General features: G+C 42.1%; 2 protein-coding genes across 6 annotated transcripts; one reads left to right on the forward strand and one right to left on the reverse strand.

Annotated features, from left to right (window-relative positions):
- The first annotated feature begins 158 nt into the window (after window positions 1-158).
- On the forward strand, window positions 159-21523 carry LOC136423552 (uncharacterized). Of its 5 annotated transcripts, XM_066411767.1 has the most exons (11): window positions 159-391; window positions 10689-10802; window positions 13722-13880; window positions 14756-14800; window positions 15600-15611; window positions 15894-16018; window positions 16429-16528; window positions 16981-17081; window positions 19081-19244; window positions 19833-19973; window positions 20514-21523. In XM_066411767.1, exons 1-11 carry the CDS (start codon window positions 251-253, stop codon window positions 20630-20632), a joined length of 1221 nt encoding a protein of 406 aa, XP_066267864.1. In that variant the 5' UTR covers window positions 159-250; the 3' UTR covers window positions 20633-21523. The 5 variants fall into 5 exon arrangements, with proteins under 5 accessions (XP_066267864.1, XP_066267863.1, XP_066267866.1 ...); XM_066411766.1 differs by lacking the exon at window positions 15600-15611 and having other exon boundaries at window positions 160-391; window positions 15882-16018; XM_066411769.1 differs by lacking the exon at window positions 14756-14800 and having other exon boundaries at window positions 160-391.
- LOC136423561 (WAP four-disulfide core domain protein 18-like) lies at window positions 3312-9048 on the reverse strand. Its single transcript, XM_066411785.1, has 4 exons — window positions 8690-9048; window positions 5369-5413; window positions 4979-5110; window positions 3312-4627 (listed from the first exon to the last, which is right to left on the reverse strand). Exons 1-4 carry the CDS (start codon window positions 8733-8735, stop codon window positions 4506-4508), a joined length of 345 nt encoding a protein of 114 aa, XP_066267882.1. The 5' UTR covers window positions 8736-9048; the 3' UTR covers window positions 3312-4505.
- Window positions 21524-23284: the final 1761 nt, after the last annotated feature.

Below are 23284 nucleotides of genomic sequence, written 5' to 3' on the forward strand. Positions count from 1 at the left end.
CCTAAAGTCTGGTTTTGTATCTGAAGATAATTTGTAGATGTTACTAATTCAATTGTATTGAATAATTTGCAAAGAATGCTATGCTAGCTGTAAAGTTTTGCACCAATTGACACAGGCACTATTAATAGCACATAAGTCAGCCCTGTCTCTAAAATAGAAAACAAGATGGCGGCGCCCATGGACTGAAGGACCCATTGCATCATTGTGAACTTTGTTCGGCGCGAGAAGTTCAACATCTCAGCAGTTTTCCATGCGGGCGGGCCGAGAAGCGGGTCGACTGTTGCTCCGCGCCATGAGCTCGTCTCCCTTCCCGCACTCCGAGGCCCTGGCCCCGTACACGCCGCCGCCGTGGGCCGCTAAACTTCTTGGGGTGCCCAAGTACCGACTGCAGGTAACCATACCGGTTTGTTTACATCGACATTAAGCAACTTTCCGGCTATGACATGACTAAAAATGAACATAAGCATATATTTTTAAGATGTCAGCTCACGGGACTGGTGATTTTTTATGATACTAATTAACTCCAAAATAGCAACCACTGAACGTTTTTTCCTGTCAAGAAGCCTTTCTTTCAAGAGATTGTTGTCATGTCCCTAATCTAGTTTAACTGTCTTTTGCAAAATGTGGGAAAGAACGGCATAGCTATTCCATTTCCCTGTATGTGATCACCAAGTTAACCAAGATTACAGTACAGTGCTATCCTGTTATGCTTTTTTTGTTGTAAGGCCACTAAGGGATTGCATTTTGTCATTTGTTTGGTTATTGACGTAAAGCTGGCGGCCCCGTGTATGAGGGAGCTTCAGACATAAGCCTCAAGCGTCAAACCTCCTTGTAAAAGAACCCAACACACTTATCGAAAAGAGTAGGGGTGACCCGGTGTGCTTGGTAGAAAATATGCGAGCCTTGGCAAAGCTGTACCGTAGTACGACTATGAGCAGGATGCACTACTAGTACTTACTTGCGATGATAGTCTTGAACAAGAGTGTGCGCAGTAAAGGCAAGACAAGACAAGACTTGAAAAAGCATCTAACGATAATTTTTCTAGAATAAGGCGGTTATGAAAGATGAGATTCGAAGTCATGATTAGAATGATATTCCTGAATGTTCTTGTTTTTCGAATCAAGAAACTTTGAGGAAGGCAATTCTTGTTTTTCTTCATAAATTTTTTCAGACATAAAAGTTACCACTGTCATATTAAACTCTACATAAACCTTGAAATTGGTTGCAAGATGAGTTTCTTTCAGCACTAGTAGAGTAGAGTAGAATCTTCAGCCACCCAAAAAGCCATTTGCACAGCTGACCATGCAGACTGTACAGTACAAATATCCCAAACAAAGCGGTGTGTGCATCATACTGGCCCCCACGTCACACCCTCTCCATCCCCTGTGTGTGCATGTGTGCTACACTGTCAGATGATTTGCCCCGGACCACTGTTTGGTGTGTGGTTAATTAAGTGCCCAGTTGGTTAAGTCTGACAGACTTTTATTCCATCTATTGTAGGTCATCTTTTTGTTGTACGTTCGTCTGTACTTTTGTGGGTAAGCCGTTACCAGCGAGAGCTGCCTTAGCTGACCCAGTGTAATGACTTATCTTCATTCTCAATAAATACAAATACAGCTGAGAGTAGACTTGATCAGCCCTAGACTTCTGGTACTATAGTATAGGATGAAGAAATACAATTCAGAACATGTCTGACACCAACAGCCAAGTGTTGTCAAAATGCTGAAAAGAAGAAGCTGATGTTAGAATGCTTAAAAGATAAGAACAGAAGCTGAAAAAAGCTCTTAAGTCAGAGCCAAGACAGGTGGGGTGACATGGCTGGAGGTCATTTACAGGTCAAGTCTGAACCCAGCCCACCCACTGTCCACTTAAGATGATGCAATGTTGGGCGCCTTATCTGTTATCAGCTGACACAACACTGAACACAACTTCAACACTAAATACACTCACTACCCAGATATGTGCAAACTTTGGCGCCTGGTGGAGTAAAGAACTCTGCAAAACTCTAGTCTCTAACACACTAACTACGCCGAAATGAAAGGGAGAATAATTCTGCCAGGGGAGTTCATTTGCCTTCAGGAGAAATGTTAACCTTACCAAGGATTGACTTTCCTGGCCATATATTCCTCTTTTGCTGAATGCTCTGTACCCCATGGGAAGGCCTGGTGGAGGCTAGCATTTAACACAACTTAAGTCTATGATGATGATGATGATGAATGGTTTTTATTACACACACAATACAATCAGACCATGACAGTCAACGGACTGAATTGCAGTCAGACTTTACAAAACATACGAGTCATTTTAATTCGTAAAATCTAAATACATATTTAAAATCAATGGAAGTTAAAAGCGTGACGTAGTGCTAAGGGCTGGGAATCAGCGCTATTACATTTGAGACAGAATAATTGATGTATACATACATGCCTCATAAATCAGATAGTAAAGCCATATAAACAGATGGTAAAGTCTATGTTAGCCTAGTAACTTTTGCCATTGCTGGTCAGCATGCATTGGAAAACGGACCAGAGTTGAACAAGGCTTGGTACAAAGGTAGAGGTTTGTTTCCTGATCAATACTGCTTTTATAGATTTATTACTGCCGGTAGAATTTGCATGTCACCCAGGTATGAGCAGACATGTGGCATTGTTTGGCTTTGGTGTTACTGGTTAAAACAAGAAGCAAACACGGAACCAGGATTTTGATAGCCAGAACTTCAAACTCTTTACTGCATTTCTCACCTTGACAGATAGGTGGTGCTTTTGAACCATGGCTGTGTGCTGCTACAGGCATTGTGTAGTTCACTGAGAGATGATCCATTTTGTCACAATAGTCAGGCACTTAAAGTAGATTTTGAAGCGGTGGTCAAGTGTACAAAATCCATTTCTTGCACATATCTTTTCCTTTTTGAGCATCTTATCCTTTCCTGATCTCAGAAAACTAATGTGAAATACCGGTACCTTAGTCTTGCCTCCTGGACTTTGTGTTTTAGTCCTTGGTAAGGTACTAATAAATCTTGAAATGTTCACCGTGGTTTTATTGTTTAGACCTCTCAACAGCTAAATCATGACACCACAAATGTGTGTTTTCATTGGAGAAAAACTGTACTACAGTATTGTTTTAACCACAAACTTATACATGTATAACATGAAAGCATTCCCAAACTAAGTTCCCACGGAAATAAACAAATTTACAGTTAATATGCTACCATCACATGTATTGCTATGTCTCTCCTCTCTATCTAAAACAAACTTAAAATGTAAATGAAATAAAGCTTCTTTTAGTAAATATAATGGACAAGATCACAGAAGTATGTTGACATTTTCAATTCTTTTATTACAAGAAGTTTCAAGGATAGCCTTTCACTGTTACATTTGAATTTGTTTGGCATGATTATGTACAACATTGCCATGGCAACAGCCTAAAAAAGCTACCTAATAAACAGAACATGAGGCACTGCGAGACTTGTTTAACCCTTGGCTCCCTAAGTTGAATCACAGGACACATTTAGGGGTCCTGAGACACCCTTAGAGCACTTAAGGATAAAAATGTCCAACAACTTTGGCAAAGTGCAAATGAATGATTGCATCTCTTATAAATAAACTCGATAAACAAAGCCATAAAGTTTTTCTGAAGACATGATATTCTTCTATACACACAAACTGTTCTTTCCTATTAACAGAAGCCAAGAAGGCTTAAATAAAACCTCAACTTTATATGCTCAACAAAATCATCTACAGGTATTTGGATGAGTGTAACAATCAGCTGAGTTAAACATGATAAAAAATACACAATTTTTTGACACAGTCATCCTTGTAATTCCAACGGATGTAATCCTATATTTGTTGTTTTAATTCATTTAAACTTCACCAGACCGGAGTAGCCATTTGGCACCCAATTTCCAATTGGTTAAAGAGTTGGGCAGCAGGGAGAAGGTTAATTGGCTGATCTGAAGTGTTGTATTCAGCCATGGCTGCCCAACTAGCATGAGATGATTACAAAGGGCTAGCCCTGGTAACAATGTCAAAACAAAACTCAAGAAGTTACATAAAAGAACATTTAACTTGAACTTTGAGTCTCAAGTACAAACAAAGACAAACTTATAATCTAACTCTGTATCCAAAATAATTTACCTTCTTATTATTCAACAACATTTTTGCCATCAACTTGCAAAAACAAGCACTTTCCAGCCATTTCATTCACGTGTCTAACTCTAATTCTCTCCTTTCTGATTGGATCCTCAAACAAACCAAGGTCCTGATTGGTTCAGCTATACCATGTTTTCATTGGTTAATGCATTTAACCAATGAAAACCCTTCTTAATCCTGGAACATTCTTCTAATCCATAGAATATGATGACCATTCCCTACAAGCCCTTTTAAATGCCAATGCTTGCCTACAAATGTACATACGTCCTACATGCTACATTCCATTATGTATACGTCATTTACAGGTGATATTTGCATAATATTTGCATAATTTATGTACAGTGCTGCGATTGGTCCTCAGGGTATGTACAGCATGCTGATGAGGAGGGTTGTCACCATGGTTACGGTGACGAGGGGTGATGTTGTCATCTTCTCGGCAACGTTGTCGGGTGGGGCAGTCGCCTGCATCTGCGAATCAGCTGAAAAATATCAAGTTACGATTTAGGTTATTGAAATAAACTATTGTAGGTACACAGAAATCGTACATGTTCCCAGAAGACTTGTGCTACTAAAAAACTTAGACTGCATCTTAGTAGGTGTGTCCAAGATATGCATGTCTGCAAGGGGAGAAAGGTGTGGCTCAAAAGAAAAGGACTTTCTAAGAGGTACAGATGTAACTACAAGAAGACTTACTGAAGGTGGCATTGCAACATGTGTGTCATAAGATATGCCCACAAGACTTACCGAAGACAGCGTCCTGGCAGGCCTAGGTTTGTTCTAAGACATCACTAAGACAAGACTTGTCAGATGTGTTCTAAGACAAGACTTACCGAAGACAGCGTCCTGGCAGGTGTGCCCGCAGCCATTTGAGCAGCATAGTTGCCCGGTCGCACAGATGGAGTCGTTACTGCAGGCCTCCACACAGGTGCCCACCTGGCCCGGGGTCACCTCAGGACACTGACCTACACACCATTGGTCAAGGTTATCACACGGTCTCACACCAAAGTTTGCAGTTGCAGATCAGCTTTGTCTATGCCCATGTTCGACTTACAACTTCAAGCTTTTTTAAGATACATACTTGCATAAAAATTCACATATAGAATCTGAAAAATAGTTGACTACATCTAAGAATGACCTTGTTTTAAGTGGTTTGACAGTCATAACCAATCATAAGTTTTGTTGCTGCTTAGAAAATTGACGAAAAGAGAGCATCTACTTACCAGCTGTTGAGTCGCCTGCATTTTTCTTCCCAAATAAGGCTGGGCCTGTGGTGGACAGAAAAGCAAAGTTAATATTGAGCATTCTTGTAAGACTAAGTCACTGTGCTTATAGAAACACAGGGTGGTCTTGTCATGAAGACTCATGATATTGAAAAAGGGCACCTAGAACCACGGAGGTTAAAAATCTTTTTTTTAACCTCCTTGCTACAACTGGTACATACTCGAGGTCTCTGACACATGTGCTGAACTACTGATGCATACATCAAGAAAGCTTGCCCTGTAATCTTGGGCAAACAGATGCTTTTGGTAGGCAACCAGTTTTCACACAAAGTAGCAATCAGTTGGCCAGGGTATGATGGCGGGCATGTAATGTAAACTTAACCCAGCTGACTGCCCTGTATCTGCGTATATAAACTATAATCTCTATGCAGATCCTACGGTGGCAGGGAACAGTTTATCCATTGGCCAGACAGTAACCCTTGGCCCGTATACTGCTTGGCCAATGGATGCTGTCCCCTACCACCGTAGGATCTGCTTGGAGATTATGTAAACTGGCCCTGAGCTGTTAGGTAAGTGGCAGCCTTCCAACTGTGCACAGTACACTGAACTCCGGTTACCTCCAGCCAAGGTTTGATGAGGCCAAGGATTCTGTTGTTGGGCCCTGATCATACCACAGTGCAAGGGCACTTAAACTCAGTTTAAAGAGAACAGACACATTACTTTCCTTCCAACAGGAAAGGAGCTGACTTCTTCAAGGGGTTCTGTTTGCGGGCGGCTGTCTTAAACTAACAAAGCAAAATCTTGTAAATAAAATGTGTTTGAAAACCATTTATTTGCACAAACGCTTTCCAGAGTCGAGACCTTTCCTTTCTGTGATAAACAACATCAAGTACAATGAGGACCTTGGCCTTGGTCCAATATCATGTAACATCTTGGCTTTGGTCCAACCATGTAGCAGTTTGTTATTGTGTAGCTGATTGATCTTTGCAACATTACCTGCCCTCACCATGGCAACCAGTAACCGTACAGGTGGGCTACAAGGAACCCATGATTGTGTAACAATGACAGTGAATCCAGGTGAACAAAGATCTTGGCTAGGATCCAGTAGTTCCTAGAAATGTTGCCAATGGAGGTGTTTGACTGGGAAATTGATAGCCTGTTTATTTGCTACTTTGTGTACATAAGAGCTCAGAGTTTTTGATGGTGGTAGGATTTTGCATTAGGGTAGAATTTTTGTGTCGATTCTGGTTCTCTGTGAAATCTATGTACTATTCACACAAAACATCGGGTGAGAAAATACAACAAGAGTGGGCCACGAAAATCCTGTGGGAACTTTTTCCTTGCAGAAGAACCTGTGTTGTTGAAACAGTTGTATAAGTGTGCGGTCATTCTAATGGGGAAGTTTTCATGCCCTCCTACTTTAATAGTCTATTTGTAACCGAATTTGTACTAGTTCCAGGGCTAGGCAGTAAGGTTACAAATCACAGACCTCTGTGTGTGCCCCCCTCCATAGCATGATCTGTATCATGCACGTACACCAAACCCAGACAGTACGACCCACACTCTGGAGTCTGGACAGCTGACCACCAAAAATCATGGTTACTACAGGTTGTTGTACTTTGGACTGGTTTGGGGCAGTTAAGGCTGCCTATAGAAACTTCTACACTACTATGCTAGCTGCAAAATAGTAAAATTCAACCAAAAACGGGCTGGAGAATAATTTGCCGGGGGAGTTTGGCCACCATTTGCCTGCAGGCTGACTCTAGATATCCTGGCCAACTACTAGTATTCAGTAGGATTTACCCTATTTTTGCTAATTTTGTTGCCTTCCAGGTCTTTCGAAGTAAGAAAATTTGTCCACTGAATGTCCTGGAGAGATGAGCCCAGTGCACCTTTCTGCGGTCTGGACTTTGCGCTACCGGTTATTGTACTTTGGACCTTGGCTGGACTCTGAACCATCACAAATCAGAGTCCGTCCGGTTACAAATGACGGTGTAAACACAGAATGACGCATTTGTCTGGCTGTTTGCACACACCTTTCTGGCGCAAACTCTCGCCGGAAACTGGCAAAGGGCCAGGCCATTCATGTGACGATGAAATACTCGTTTACCCACCCTTGTCTCAACAATTCCCAGAACTTGGTACATTCAAAATTGTAGCCAGCAATGCATGGTAAGATTTGATCCTTTGGGGCATGCAAAAAATACTGAATTTTCCACTAAACAATTCTGTATTGCCACAAATAGACTGGTTGGGGCTGGTCAGTATTTCTACAATTGCAATTTCCTTAAAAAGTTTTGAGCTTGTGGGATCATCATTTTCAACACACCGCTTTTCATATACATTTGTAACTCTATCGCACCCTTGCCAACCAACAACCCTTTAAAGTTTCTGTAACCTACCCTTTTGTACAAAAGTTAATATAGTCTTCGATGTTCAGTTTTGCATATGAATGTTTCATGTCAGAAATAATATTGTGACAATGACGGGACAGAAACAACTTCCTCAAATCTACCTTTAATCGTAATCTGTTGTGTTTGTGTATCGGTCCGTAAGAAACGCCCATTTCCTTTGTACACAAGGCAGCGTTACGTATATCCTGTTTCAACTTCCAGTGTTTTACTGCACGGGGGAACCATGGTGTGAAAAACCTTACATAAGAAGTTAGAATTGTAAAATTTTCGAAGAAAATGGTACAATCAATTTCAAAGTGGCAGTATGTTGACCCGTTGCAAGTGTTATTTTCAGTATTTTCACTATCATGCCAACCGGAAAATTATGCAAGAAATTTCCCAGAAGATCATTATATCCTGTTTCCGAGTACAACACTGAAAAGGTTTCTACCAGCTTCCTGGTCATTTTTCTGCTGTGTCATTTCTTAGTTCTTAATTTCCTTCGCCTCTTGACGCGATTCTAGTGTCTTAAGGCGTTTCTGAAGAAGGAAAATTGTCTTGACCCATTTTACAGTGACTGCACGACAAAAGGCATGGCTTCAAACACACGTCATTTAGACAACCATAGCCTCTGGCTATTTTAGTCAACATTTCCCTTTCATGCTGCACACGATAGTCAATGGAATCAAAGTTGTTTCCTCAGAATATTTAAGAATCAGAAACGGTTTTGATCAACGGAAAATCGCCACAAAAATGTGGAAACGAGCCTTTATGTTATATATAACCCGGCATGGCGGCGTGCGCGTGCCCACAACACTTGTCCCAATATATATGTAAGCCGGTCACCACTACACAGCCGGCATTGCCGTGTTCGTATTTTTACCGAAGTAAGCTCAGATTGGGGATAAAATTTAGCGGAATGACTTACCCAAAGCTATGAAGGCAACCAGAATAGCGGTGAGCTTGAAGAGCATCCTCCTGGTAACGATTTTTGTCCGCTCCGATCTTTTCTTCTCCGATCAACGTGGCACGGCCGGCCCTCTTGTCTGTTCGTCCCGCTCAAATCGCCGGTGGAATGTCCGCTGAATCTCCGCTTATTCTCGTCCTACGTCCCGCTAACACACCCGCACACGTTACAGACGACCTGAGGAAAACTACTGCGGAAAATCTGACCGAAAGGCGGTGGTTTGAGCGGGTAAAACGCGGAAATGTTCAGCCTTACTACCTTTTCTAGGAGCGAGTAGTAACTAATACCGGCGTATCAGACGACAAATGTTGTGATTCCTCACGTGACCCGGGAGGTACGCCGGGGGCCCGCCTGACCAAATATGGGCATTCAATCACATGCAAATTAGGCGTCGCTATGGCGACGGGCTGATGATTGGTCTGTAATTTTAGCCACAAGGGACTGCACGTGAGGAGAATTTTCGTCCCTTTTTTTGTCAGCGGGGACATTCTTGGCAATTCAGAATTCCCCGGTAATTCGTTACATCGTATTCGTACCCGTTGGGCAACGAAATACTAGATTGCAAGGCATTTTTGTCCTTATTTCCCGTGTGTTTTTAATAGTGTCCTGAAATTGAGGCCGCCCGTGCACCTTGGGCGCCGGCTGGTTTTGGGGCGTGACAAGGGCGCGGTCAAGGAAATCAAATACGGGAGAGTCCATTGTCGCTTCGCCTAGAGGGGGTTGCATATACATTTTTATTATCATACTTGCGGACGAAATTTTCTGATTTTTGCGGTGACACTAAGTGCAAATGAATATTCATTATCTTCAAGATAAAATAGATATGGAGTGGATATGCCCTGCGCTAAAAAAGGCACAGCCTGAGTTGTATTTCCCCTGTATAAATAAATGAAATGGAATAAGGAATACAATGTAGTTTCAATATATAAAGAAATATTAGAAGGTAGGCACACATTACATATTTATTGCCCTACAATACAAATCCCTTTACAAAAATTGAACATCATGCAAGTCATTAGGAGAGAATGATTTTTATTAACTGTATATATTTACTTCTTACATGGATCTTAGAAATAGATTAAGGATACAAAGATGTCTGTTACATCTAGAGAATCAATCCATTTTCAATACATAATATTACCCTGAGTCATCTCAAGTAAGTCACAAATTTAACAACTGTTGATACAATTTTGAATTTGAATTGAACCTACTTTGTAATCTTTAGGGAAGTCCAACTTTTTTTTTACACCTTCACCAATTTTGGCCCTTTCTCCCCAAATGGTTCAAACTTGTTTGCTCTTATCTCAATCAATAAATCAATACATGATGATTGACCAAACACCCTTCCTCTACCTGACTGATTCCTCTTTTTTTAATTAAAACATGGAGTGAAGGATGACTGACAGAAATCCACCTGTCATGTGAACTTTGGACTGTCCCAGTAATGAGGACTGGGATGGGCAAAGTACACATTTTACTGCAGCAACAAGCAAAGATGTCTCTTTAAAAACAATTCCAGCGAAAGTTGCCCCTTTAAAGAAATTTCCAACAGAAAGGCTTCTTTAAAAAATTTCAACAAAGATGCCTGTTTAGAAACTGTTCCAGCAAAAATGCTTATCTAAATTTTAGATTTTGAACAGTAATGCCTCCGAAACATTTTGAGCAGAGATGCCTCTTTTAAAATTTTGGAAAGAAAAAATACCTAACAAACATTTCCATATACCAATGTGGTGGTATTGAAAGGGCAAATCTACTGATCGGTTTTTGTTTGAAAATATCATATTGATGCCCGTCTCAAGTATGCCCATATGTCATTTAGATTTCAGGGTACTGAAAAGTTGGTTTGGGGAAAGTAGATTTTTGTGTGTACTTTTTTGGGGGGCTTAACTATGCTATAGTCCAGTGAATTTTGTCAAACTTGTCCAACCCTGACATCCCTTTCTCCCCTTTCCCTCCCCAGCTCGGCCAGCTGAACACCCCCATCCAGAGATGGCGTCTGAACGACCTTCCTGCGGGGGTCGAGCTCTTCATCAAACGGGACGACATGACGGGCAGCACTCTGTCGGGGAACAAGGTAGGATGGGAAAAATCTTCATGTATGTTACTTTTATACAAAAATGTATATTTCATCATCATCACAGGTTCAGGATTGCACTTGTGGTGGAATCTGTAGGGATTTCACCAGCGACAGAGACTGGCCACTAACCAAGGTCCAGAATGCCCTGTGCTTTCAAGCTTGCACCAAGGAGGTTGAAATAAGATCTTATTTTAACCTCCTTGCTTGCACACTGCAAGAGGACTCCTAACCTCCTTTTTTTTATATAAAGAATAGTTTTAATTTGATGTAATCCATATTCAAACCAGTCTATTCCAGGGTAAAGTGTAGTCAGCCGGTGGTTGAATTTGATATGTTAGGGACAATTTAATGTGTGCCAAAAATTTTGTGTATTTGACCTAATGTTCTACCCCCATGTGGAGCTTGATCCTTGCAGGCGGTTTTAGTCCGACGCAAGCTGGACACAGGCGGCTCTCAGGCCTGAGGACTTTGCACTGCCTGTGTGACAACGGAAAAATCTGAGTTGTTTTGTCTGCAAATTTACGCAGGTCCAAAGTCTGATCATGTGCCGGGCGGTGGCGGGAACACATGGGCGTTGTCAGGGTCGTAAAGTGGTGTGTCTCCGATCCTCCGTTCTGATTGGTTGTTGGATCTGTAAAATTCCACTGTAGGGTCGAGTCACGTTTCTGGTTATTCAGTAAACGTGCACGTGGGGCCTAATCACCCTGTGATGTGTTCAAATTTTTATATGGAAGAAATAATGGATAAGAGCCCAAAACACGCGAAAAGCAAGATAGACCGAAATGATCAACAAGAAACCTTCTTTGCTTGATCTGTAAAATTCCACATTAGAGACCTTCGTCCTATGATGTGCCCAAATTTGTAGGTAGAGAAGAAGGGAAATCTTAAAGGGCCCCAAAACAAGTGAAAAGCAAGGAAAATCAAAATCGTCAACAAGAATCCATGCATAATACCTTTTTTAATTGTCCTGTTAAAAAAACTGTTGACCAGAAAAGCATTTACATCAGATTCTGATTCTTTTGTCACAACCTAAACACAAGAAACTCATTCATTGATTTTTCAAACATTAAGTTCAGCTGAAACTAACACACTAACAAACCAACAAACACTAAAGAGCATGCAGTGACGACCTTCACATAAAGACCACTTGGCCAATGTGACCGCTTTTTGCTCAGGTCCATTAGATAATGTTTCCCATTGGCACAAGCATTAAGAATCCTGTCTATATATAGTGACCACCTGTCCACATAGACCAGATTTGATCACAAGTGGTCTTCATGAGTAGTAATTTATCTGTACTCTGTACCTCTGTACTTTGTACATCTTGTGTGGTAATAATACAAGGATTGAGCAATCCACTGTTTTGTCTGCAAATTTCAGCAGGTCCAAAGTCCAGTCATGTGCCGGTCGGAGGTGGGAACACAAGGGGCGTTGTCTGGGTCGTAAACTGGTGTGTCTGTGATCCTCCGTTCTGATTGGTTGTAAGTTACAATGTAACAAGTCTGTAAAATTCCACTAGAGAGTGAGTGAGTGAGTGAGTGAGTGAGTGAGTGAGTGAGTGAGTGAGTGAGTGAGTGAGTGAGTGAGAGTGAGTGAGTTAGTGAGTGAGTTAGTCTGGTGTGGTAGTAAAACAAGTATTGAGCAATCCAGTGTTTACTCTGCAAACTCTACCAGGTGCAAAGTCCCGTCATGCACCACCCGGCGTTGGGATAATCAGGGGAGTTGCCTGGGCAATAAACTGGCGTGTCTGAGATCCTTTGTTGTGATTGGATGTTAGGTCGTTGAAATTCCATTGGTGGTTTGGTGGTGTAAAGTGTGGTAAATTAGCTCCACGTGGGGAAGTCACGTTTCTGATAATGCAGGAAAACGTGCGCCGACCTCAACTGGGGGTGAAGGTAGGACTTGTCCATCTTGGTACTGTACATGTATGAAGGGGTGTTAAAAATTTGTTTTTTTATGATTCATCTTTTTTCTGTGCTCTCCAGTTCTGTCTCTAATAGACTGTGCATCAGTTGTAGATCTAAAGTTTATTGCTGTTTTGATGATGATCCATTCATTTGGTCTTCTCTCTTTCTCTCCTTCGTATTGTGTCAGGCATGGAAGATGCAGTTTGGGTGCCTGATGTATATTGTTCTTTTCTTGTTAATTCTCACATTCTGTCCATCCTACTGACTGCCAGGTGTAAAAGCTGGAGTTTTGGGTTCCTGATGTCACGACTCTTCCATTTCTTCTTCCCACCTTCTTCTTTCCCTCCTTGGACATGCAAAACTGATGGCATGATTCATTCATCTGTTGTTCTCTCCTTCCCTCCATCCCCTGCCAGGTACGGAAGCTGGAATCCTTGATTCATTCATTCGTTGTTCTTTCCTTCCCCCCATCCCCTGATGGCATGATCCATTCATCTGTTGTTCTCTCCTTCCCTCCTTCCCTCCATCCCTGCCAGGTGCGTAAGCTGGAGTTCCTGATGTCATGAATCATTCATTTGTTCTTCTTCCCTTCCCCCATCCCCTGATGGCATGATTCATTCATTTGTTGTTCTTCCCTTCCCTCCATCCCCTGCCGGGTACGGAAGCTGGAATCCTTGATTCATTCATTTGTTCTTCTTCCCTTCCCCCCATCCCCTGATGGCATGATCCATTCATTTGTTGTTCTTCCCTTCCCTCCATCCCCTGCCGGGTATGGAAGCTGGAATCCTTGATTCATTCATTCGTTGTTCTTTCCTTCCCCCCATCCCCTGATGGCATGATCCATTCATCTGTTGTTCTCTCCTTCCCTCCTTCCCTCCATCCCTGCCAGGTGCGTAAGCTTGAGTTCCTGATGGCATGAATCATTCATCTGTTCTTCTTCCCTTCCCTCCATCCCCTGATGCCATGATTCATTCATCTGTTGTTCCTTCCTTCCCTCCATCCTTGCCAGGTGCGTAAGTTGGAGTTCCTGATGGCGGACGCCATTGACCGGGGCTGCGAGGCCGTCATCACCTGTGGAGGGGTCCAGTCCAACCACTGCAGGGCCACAGCAGTTGCCGCCCGGCAGCTTGGGCTGGATATACACCTCATGCTGAGGTCCGATGTGCAGGTCAGCAGCGCAGGGTTTTTCTTCCACATTTGTATTCATCTTTCAGTTTAGATGGCATCAAATCTAGTCTTTTGAATTTTCTATAAAGTATGATGTTTAATAAACATATAATTTTTGCTCTTGGCTACATACCGTATTGTCTCGAATAAAGTACGCACTTTTTAAACATTTCAAAATTCAAAAGGCACCACAAATCATTGCTAAAGTCAGGGTGCGTACTTTATTTGAGGTTATTGCCAGGACAAATTGGAAAAGGACCTCAAACTCAAACCCTTGCTTAATCAAACCAGGAACCCTGAGCTGCGGTGAAACGATACATGGCTCATTACCTGCCAATTTGTAACTTGTCGTAGGCAATCCTCAAGTTTGCAGAGACAATGCTGGCGGAGTAAACAAGAGAATCTTTTATGAATCTTAGGAATGGCATTATGTAGAAGTCCTTAATATAAGAAAAATGACCTGGTGATACCGGTAATAGAGGGAACACCATAAATTTGAATTCATCCTGTTCAAAATGTGTTCAAGATCAGTGGAGAAGGGGTGCGTACTTTATTTGGGGTTTTGACTTTACGTTTCAGTTCTGCAAATTTGTCTGGAGCTAACCCCAAATCAGGGGTGCGTACTTTAATTGGGGTGCGCACTTTAATCAAGAAAATACGGTACTTAATCTATCTTTAAAGTTTTATGAAATTTTCAAGATCAGCTTGTTAATACATGAACAAATGACAAGTATGGACATCATGACCTTTTTGTTTGTCCCAAAATCTTCTGGAAATTCTTTTAGAAAAAAAAATGTATAGTCTTCCAGACTCTCAACTCTCTACAACCTGATGCACATTGCCCTTTTGAGAATTGTTGTGACCTTTGTCCTCCAGGATTGGCTGCCAATAGCCAATGGTGTACCTGATTGGAGCGCCAAGGTGAGGCTGCACCTGGATTAACAAAATCAGCAACCAATCAGAATGCATCATCCCAAATTTGTTGACCAATCAGAAATGATCTACAGCAACCAATCAGGATTCATTTTCCCAATTATGTTGACCAATCAGAATGATCCACAGCCTGTCAATTAAATCATTGCCATCCAGATTGAAATGTTCTCGATTTGTTACAAGCGATCTGACATAAACTGCAACCTGCCAATCAAATCACAATGAGCTGCATGTGCAACAAATTTCAACGATTTATTAATTCATTTACTCTGAGCTCTACAGATTTTTCAAAACTTAAGAAACGAGGTGGAAACATTATTGTAACACTGAAGCACTATTTATAGTTAATACAGTAAAACTTTGGAAATCTGTTAGATAAATTTCAATATGCAGAACTATTGTTGAAAGACACTGAACGTAACAAAGCCAAAAGTCTTAGAAGAATTGGGATCTCTCCAAATGTTTGGCTGAATAGATCCGTCTACTGCAGCTTTTGGGCCATGATGTTAAAGACACGAGACTGCAGCAACGGGTCGTAAGTGCCAGATAACCTGTGTCTCCTGAAGTTTGATATGAAGTCAGATGAATCTGACTGATATGTTTAGGTTTTAAGGATAATGTAAGAGTCCTTTGTTTCATGTTTAGAACCCATCAGAGGTTGGTCGAGGGAAACTTGCTCCAAGACCAGCTGATGGGTTTCATATAAATGGGATGGAGTTCGGGATGAAGCTGAAAATAACTGATATTATATAGAGGGATAATGTGATAGTTTCTTGTTCGTGTTCAGAACCCGTCTGAAGTCGGTTGCGAGGGAAACCTGCTCCAGGACCGGCTGATGGGTTTGGGATGGAAGGGGAAAGGGCTGGAGTTTGGACTGGAGATAGATGAAAATGATTGATATGTTAAGGTTATATAAATAGTTTCTTGTTTGTATTTAGAACCCGTCTGAGGTCGGTTGTGAGGGAAACCTGCTCCAAGACCGGCTGATGGGTTTGGGATGGAGTTGAAAATAACTGATATGTTTAGGTTATATAGAGGGATAAGGTGATAGTTTCTTGTTCGTGTTTAGAACCCGTCGGAGGTCGGTTGCGAGGGAAACCTGCTCCAGGACCGGCTGATGGGAGCGAACGTTTACCTGGTCCAGCGGACGGAGTGGTACGAGGAGAAACTGCTGCCGCGGATGAAGCGCCTCGCTCAGAGAATAAAGTCAGTCTGTTTTCTTTTTTTCAATGGTCATGTTTGTGTCCGACTGCATTGGTCATTTTTGTGTAGGACTGTAAACTTAGGTTTGGTAGTTAATGATAGAATAGGGATGGGGCCAACATTGGCTCATGATAGCCTCCGATGCAGACTCCTCCCGGCTGTTTTCTTTTTCAAGTTACAGTTTTTATACAATTACATTTTTTTTCTTATTGCTGGCAGAAAAAAAAAATGTAATAGTATAAAAATGTAACTTGAAAAAGAAAACAGCCGGGAGGAGTCTGCATCGGAGGCTAGGCTCATGAAGCGCCTCTCACGTTTTTGTAGCTGCCCTTTTTTGTGTCAAACTGCCTACCTAACATCTGCTTGAAGCTCATGATTACAACCGTTGTAATCATGACTTTTGATTGGTGCAGAGAGACCAGCGGGAAGGACTCGTACCTGATCCCTGTGGGAGGGTCGAACCTTGCCGGCCTGTTCGGTTACATCACCGCATTCCAGGAGCTGATGGAACAGGTGAGCAGGTAACTAGGACAGGTGTGTAGGATGGGTGTGTTGGACAGGTGTGTAGGACAGGTAAGTTGTACCTGATCCCTGTGGGAGGGTCTAACCTGGCCGGACTGTTTGGCTACATCTCTGCATTTCAGGAGCTGATGGAACAGGTGAGTAGCACAGGTGATACTACAGGTAACTAGAACAGGTAACTTGGACAGGTGTGTTGGATAGGAGTTTAGGACAGGTGTGTAGGACAGATAACTAACAAGAGCAGGGGAAAGATTACCAAATGATTGACAATCATTTGTTTTAAAAAAACTTTAAGCTTTCCCCTGCTGTACATGTGTTATTATGTAATTCAGATGCATTACTGCACTACAGTTTCTATGTCCACTGCAAACTAGAAACACCTTTTCCTAATCTACTGCAGAAGAAAGCAAATGAATTTACAGGATGTCTTGTTCTAATTCCAGGGAGTTCTGGAGAGATTTGACGACCTTGTCCTTACAGTGGGAAGTGGAGGCACGACGTGCGGACTGTGTGTGGCAAACTACCTCACTGGCTCCAAAATAAGGTACATGTGGCAAACTACCTCACTGGCTCCAAAATAAGGTACATGTGGCAAACTACCTCACTGGCTCCAAAATAAGGTACATGTGGCAAACTACCTCACTGGCTCCAAAATAAGGTACATGTGGCAAACTACCTCACTGGCTCCAAAATAAGGTACATGTGGCAAACTACCTCACTGGTTCCAAAATAAGGTACGTGTGGCAAACTACCTCACTGGTTCCAAAATAAGGTACATGTGGCAAACTACCTCACTGGTTCCAAAATAAGGTAACATGTGGCAAACTACCTCACTGGCTCCAAAATAAGGTAACATGTGGCAAACTACCTCACTGGCTCCAAAATACGGTACATGTGGCAAACTACCTCACTGGTTCCAAAATAAGGTACATGTGGCAAACTACCTCACTGGCTTCAAAATAAGGTACATGTGGCAAACTACCTCACTGGCTCCAAAATAAGGTACATGTGGCAAACTACCTCACTGGTTCCAAAATAAGGTACATGTGGCAAACTACCTCACTGGTTCCAAAATAAGGTAACATGTGGCAAACTACCTCACTGGTTCCAAAATAAGGTACATGTGGCAAACTACCTCACTGGTTCCAAAATAAGGTAACATGTGGCAAACTACCTCACTGGTTCCAAAATAAGGTACATGTGGCAAACTACCTCACTGGCTCCAAAATAAGGTACGTGTGGCAAACTACCTCACTGGTTCCAAAATAAGGTACATGTGGCAAACTACCTCACTGGTTCCAAAATAAGGTACGTGTGGCAAACTACCTCACTGGCTCCAAAATAAGGTACATGTGGCAAACTACCTCACTGGTTCCAAAATAAGGTACATGTGGCAAACTACCTCACTGGTTCCAAAATAAGGTACATGTGGCAAACTACCTCACTGGTTCCAAAATAAGGTACATGTGGCAAACTACCTCACTGGCTTCAAAATAAGGTACATGTGGCAAACTACCTCACTGGCTCCAAAATAAGGTACATGTGGCAAACTACCTCACTGGTTCCAAAATAAGGTACATGTGGCAAACTACCTCACTGGTTCCAAAATAAGGTAACATGTGGCAAACTACCTCACTGGTTCCAAAATAAGGTACATGTGGCAAACTACCTCACTGGCTCCAAAATAAGGTACGTGTGGCAAACTACCTCACTGGTTCCAAAATAAGGTACATGTGGCAAACTACCTCACTGGCTCCAAAATAAGGTACGTGTGGCAAACTACCTCACTGGCTCCAAAATAAGGTACATGTGGCAAAGTAATTAACTCACTGGCTCCAAAATAAGGTACATGTGGCAAACTACCTCACTGGCTCCAAAATAAGGTACATGTGGCAAAGTAATTAACTCACTGGCTCCAAAATATGGTACATGTGGCAAACTACCTCACTGGCTCCAAAATAAGGTACATGTGGCAAAGTAATTAACTCACTGGCTCCAAAATAAGGTACATGTGGCGAACTACCTCACTGGTTCCGAAATAAGGTACATGTGGCAAACTACCTCACTGGTTCCAAAATAAGGTAAGATTTGAGACAAAAGCTTTGAGATGCTTGGGAATCTTGTTCCAACAGCCAGATTAAGTCCCTGCATGCAAAGATAAATGAGTACCCCACAAGGGTCGTGGTTGCGAGGTCATCCCAGTTCAGAAAAAAATTGCAACTGGTCAGTCACAAGCGGAAGGTTGATTCTTACTTTGTCGTAGAATGTTCGGCAAGAATACCCCATATGTGGTAGAGACGACTCAAGTATTTTTGGGGGAGGAATAAAGGTGTTTGGCAGACGACTCTATTTTACTTTTTCTACGACAGTTTGTGTCCTTGAGCTGCTGAGGCCGTGGTGCAGTCTGGGAACAGTGTGATTAGGCAGAAGTTTGCTGGCGGCGCAATTCTAACACTAGGAATGGATGATACAATGTAACTTCAAGTAAACATTTGAATCACTAATACCTGTAATCTAATTGGCTACACTGTTGCATGATATAGGATCCATGCTGTGGCGATATGTGACGATGCGGCGTACTTCCATCGCCACATTAACGCCACGTTGCAGGAGATCGGTCTGACGGACGTTCGGTCCGAGGATATCGTCGACATCATCGAGGGGTACAGGGGGCGTGGTTACGCTCTGTCAACAAAGAAGGAGCTAGGTGAGGAGGTTTCTTACCTAATCTATTATCAATACTATTGATATTTTGCCAATACTATTGATGATTGATTAGGCAATTGCAAGGACTACTGAGACATTTCAATTGTGGAAACAAAAAAAGTTGTAGGTTTTATCATTGGTCATTGGAAAAATGTATTCTTTTTCACCTACTTGGTAATTAGTGTAGATTGTATCCAATACTCACATACTAGATAAACTGATGGAATAAACCAGAAATAAAAGGAAGCTAACCAAGCAACATATTGATTAATTGATTAATCCATCAATTCGTAGGTATGGCTTACTGATTGATTTATTTATCCATAGATTGATTGATTGATTGATTGTTGCCGGCCCCTGCAGAGTTTGTTGCTAGCATCGGCCAGACCTCGGGGATCATCCTAGAACTGTTTTATACTGGGATTGTTTGATTGATTGATTGATTGATAGATTGATTGATGGATGGATGGATGGATGGATGGATGGATGGATGGATGGATGGATGGATGGACGGATGGACGGACAGATGGATTGATCAGTAGATAAATGTATTGATTGATAGATTGATTGATTGTTGCCGCCCCTGCAGAGTTTGTTGCTAACATCGCACAGACCTCAGGGATCATCCTGGACCCGGTGTACACTGGGAAGGCCACCATGGGACTGCTGAACGAGCTCAGGACCAATCAGAGCAGGTTCCACGGAAACCGGATACTCTTCCTCCATACAGGTAACCAGCAGTGCAGCAGAGACCTCTAGTGAATTTAGTCTAAACTGCAGTGATATATGGAAATTTACCTTTTTGTCAAACATGTGTCAGTATCGTGTATTGCAGGTGGAGAGGATAGTTGATTAAAGCCAACAATTTTTGCCTTACATCTTGTAGTGATACTGTGAATTACAGAAAAAGTTGCAAAGAAACATTTAACCCCACCCTGTTGTTATAAATCACTTACATCTTCATATGTTATCACTGTAATATTGACGGATAGATAAGACTTTGGCCCACGCGATTTACACACAAGTTGACTCGGGACTGTGTGTGGGGAGCTTTGGGCTGCTCAAGTCCAATTTTCTTACTAGAAAACGCTACTTGAGTGGCCTTGGGTTCTCCTTGCAAAGTCCTGTGTGTGTAAATCGGGCCAAATGTGTGTCAACTTATAATCTGTGCTGCGGTTGGCATTCACATTGTAAACTTGTAACCTGATACCTATAACCCGATACCCTGATCCCCCTGATGTTCACATTGTAACCCTGTAACCTGATACAGGTGGAATTTTTGGCCTGTACGACGGAAGGATGACCTCTATCCTGAAGGACGGTATGCGACACGTCACCGACCGCGTCCACGATTGGTGGAACCCTGACGACGACCCGCCCTTCCCATGATGCAATAGCCCCTCCCTGATTGGTTAGAATCCCCAGTTCACCTGTTGTCATGGTGATTTATAATGACTGAAAGTCGTTCTTGGGAGAGTTATCCCAACTTTGTTTGTTTGTTCATTTTTGTTTGTTTTTAATCCTGAAATAATCAATCGTATGGATCGATCGAGCAAATCAGACATTCCTCTACCAGACAAGTTGAAATGTTTCCACCTACTGTTGGACATGTCGACAACATGTGGTCGATGACTTTGGCCTTTGTAGTTTGTACGTAGAACAGAACAACTTGGAAACTTGCAGTACGAATCCAAAACATATCAGGCGTCTCAGACATATATGATAATTTACCCCTCCTTTTAGCCAAGTCAAACTGGCAGAAGTCAGTAGAGAGGGGTCGTTAGAAACCCGTATTTATCTGTTTTATCATGTGGTTTTAGCACAAATTTTCCAATTATTACGACAGGATTGTCAAGTTATGTGTAAATCAATATTCAAGGTTATTATCAAACACTACACTAGAATCAGACCATATATGGTATGGTTGTAGCTGACACCGTTGTCGCGGTCTCGCAAACAGGACATTGCCGCAATGCATTATGGGGACGTAAGTCGTAACGTCCGAGAGAAAGTCATGTGACATGGAAACAACGGGCTGAAACTGACGTCATCAACACAAGTAAGGACGTATTGTGGTGACGTTGTAAAGTGGACTTGTGTGAGGCGGAAAAAATTCAGTACAAAGAGAAAAATTAATTTTATACATGGACAATTATTGCTAGTATTGCAATAGGGATGAATATCTTATAATTTATATACAACAAATAATATGTATTTTTGGGTAATTTTGTAAATTGAAGAATAAAATGACAGGCCATGCCACTTTTGTGATGGATCGAATTCCGGACTGTAAGTGATTGATTGTATTTCGCACTACTTAGGGTCCCTCCTCTGGTAATGGAATTATTATGGCCGCGTTTTAGCGCCATTTCCGCCACACATTGTAGGACCTGACTTGGTCAATTTGCATAATTCTTTGGTGAGACGCACACTGTTCACTCTTAAATGTCATTCTTACCCCAATCAAAACCATTTCGTTTCTGTAGTAATCCTCCCCATCGTGACAAAATATCTGTTTGAAAAACTTCCTTCTATCGAAAAGAAAAGAATTTGTCAAACAAATAACGATGTCAAATTTTGGTTAGGAGTAAAATACGATTTCAGTACGAGCCCCCCAATAAAAAGGTAATCTCGTTTCTTGATTGTTCCTTTGTTTAGCGGCCATCGATTCACCTCAGCTCAGGGCCGACCTCAAGTGCCGCGCAATCCGGTCATTATCGGCCGCGTTGGCTCGTAAAACCGGCTTTCGGCTTTCAATAAAACTGGTTAAAGTCTGCTGTTGGCCAAATTATCGTAAAAAACAACAACAATGGGTAGTTGGAATCTGTAAATCGATTGAAAATAATTTCCTTCTAACAGCTTTCTGGTATCAATAAAGCTGTGCATGTAAGCTTGTAAAAAACAACACTTGATCGTTGGAAAGGGGCGAAAAAATTGTACGTTATAATCGATCTAAAGAAATATCTAAAAACGGCATTTTGGTATGAATTAATCAAAGTATTTTCCGTAAAACCCTGCTCGTAGCCTTGTAGTTAAGAAAACACCGGGGCTGTAAATTCGAAAAGACGGAAAAGTTGTTGAATGAAAAAAAGAGTACCTTTACAGAGAACTAGAAAGGAAATGTTACAATATTAATGTATATTATCAAAACATAGAAGCAACAAATTGGAACGCGAATGCCCGCCCATGGACAATCAATCAATCAAACATTCGCAGGCATCAGTGTCCGATGCATGGCGGCTGCAAACATGCATAGGGCTCGCCAGGCTGGTCTGCTCTCGGCAAAGACCCTCCAGTTGGTTCTGGAGACTCCCAGCCCCTGGAGCGTGTCGAAGATCTGGTCTTCCCATCTTCCTCTAGGGCGACCTCTAGGTCGCTTCCATGACGGGTTGGGTTCCGATGAAATGAGTTTGATGGTGTCCTGAGTAGGAACCACCCTGGAGACGTGACCCAGGAAGATCATCTGTTGCTTGGTGATTCTACAACTAACCGGCAGTTGGTTAGTTCTGCAACGGACCGTTTCGTTGGTAATGAAGTCATCCCAACGGATGCCTTCAATCTTCCTCAAGAACTGAGCCCATGGACAGCTCCATAAAATCGCAGCAAAGAATCGTCGATGAAGGTTTTAATTTGACATCCAGGTAATAACAAACGGAAAGTGGGCCTACGTGTTGAACTGCCCGGCACTTCCTGTAATTCTTGTTTCTTCACGTTTCTTTCACTGTAACTTTATGTTCAGTTTTCACAGTCACCGTGAACTTACATGTATCATCTTATCATCACCGTGAAAAACCTGTTGTTAATTATTTTTGATTCCTTCACACATCCGTTCAGTAAATCACTTGCCGCTACTGTGAAAATAAAATTGAGTGAAAATGTCCATTTTCCTTACACCGTGAAATGTTGCTACCGTGAAGATCAAGTGAATTACAGTAAATGGCTGCTCTACCTAGCCTCCATAGCAGGCTCTGAACCGGCCTTTTTGGGGGCTAAATAATACACCTTTTACAGCCATCCCGTAACCATCAGCCACCCCCGTAA

The sequence above is a fragment of the Branchiostoma lanceolatum genome, chromosome 17, assembly GCF_035083965.1.
Source record: "Branchiostoma lanceolatum isolate klBraLanc5 chromosome 17, klBraLanc5.hap2, whole genome shotgun sequence".
Classification (NCBI taxonomy): domain Eukaryota; kingdom Metazoa; phylum Chordata; class Leptocardii; order Amphioxiformes; family Branchiostomatidae; genus Branchiostoma; species Branchiostoma lanceolatum.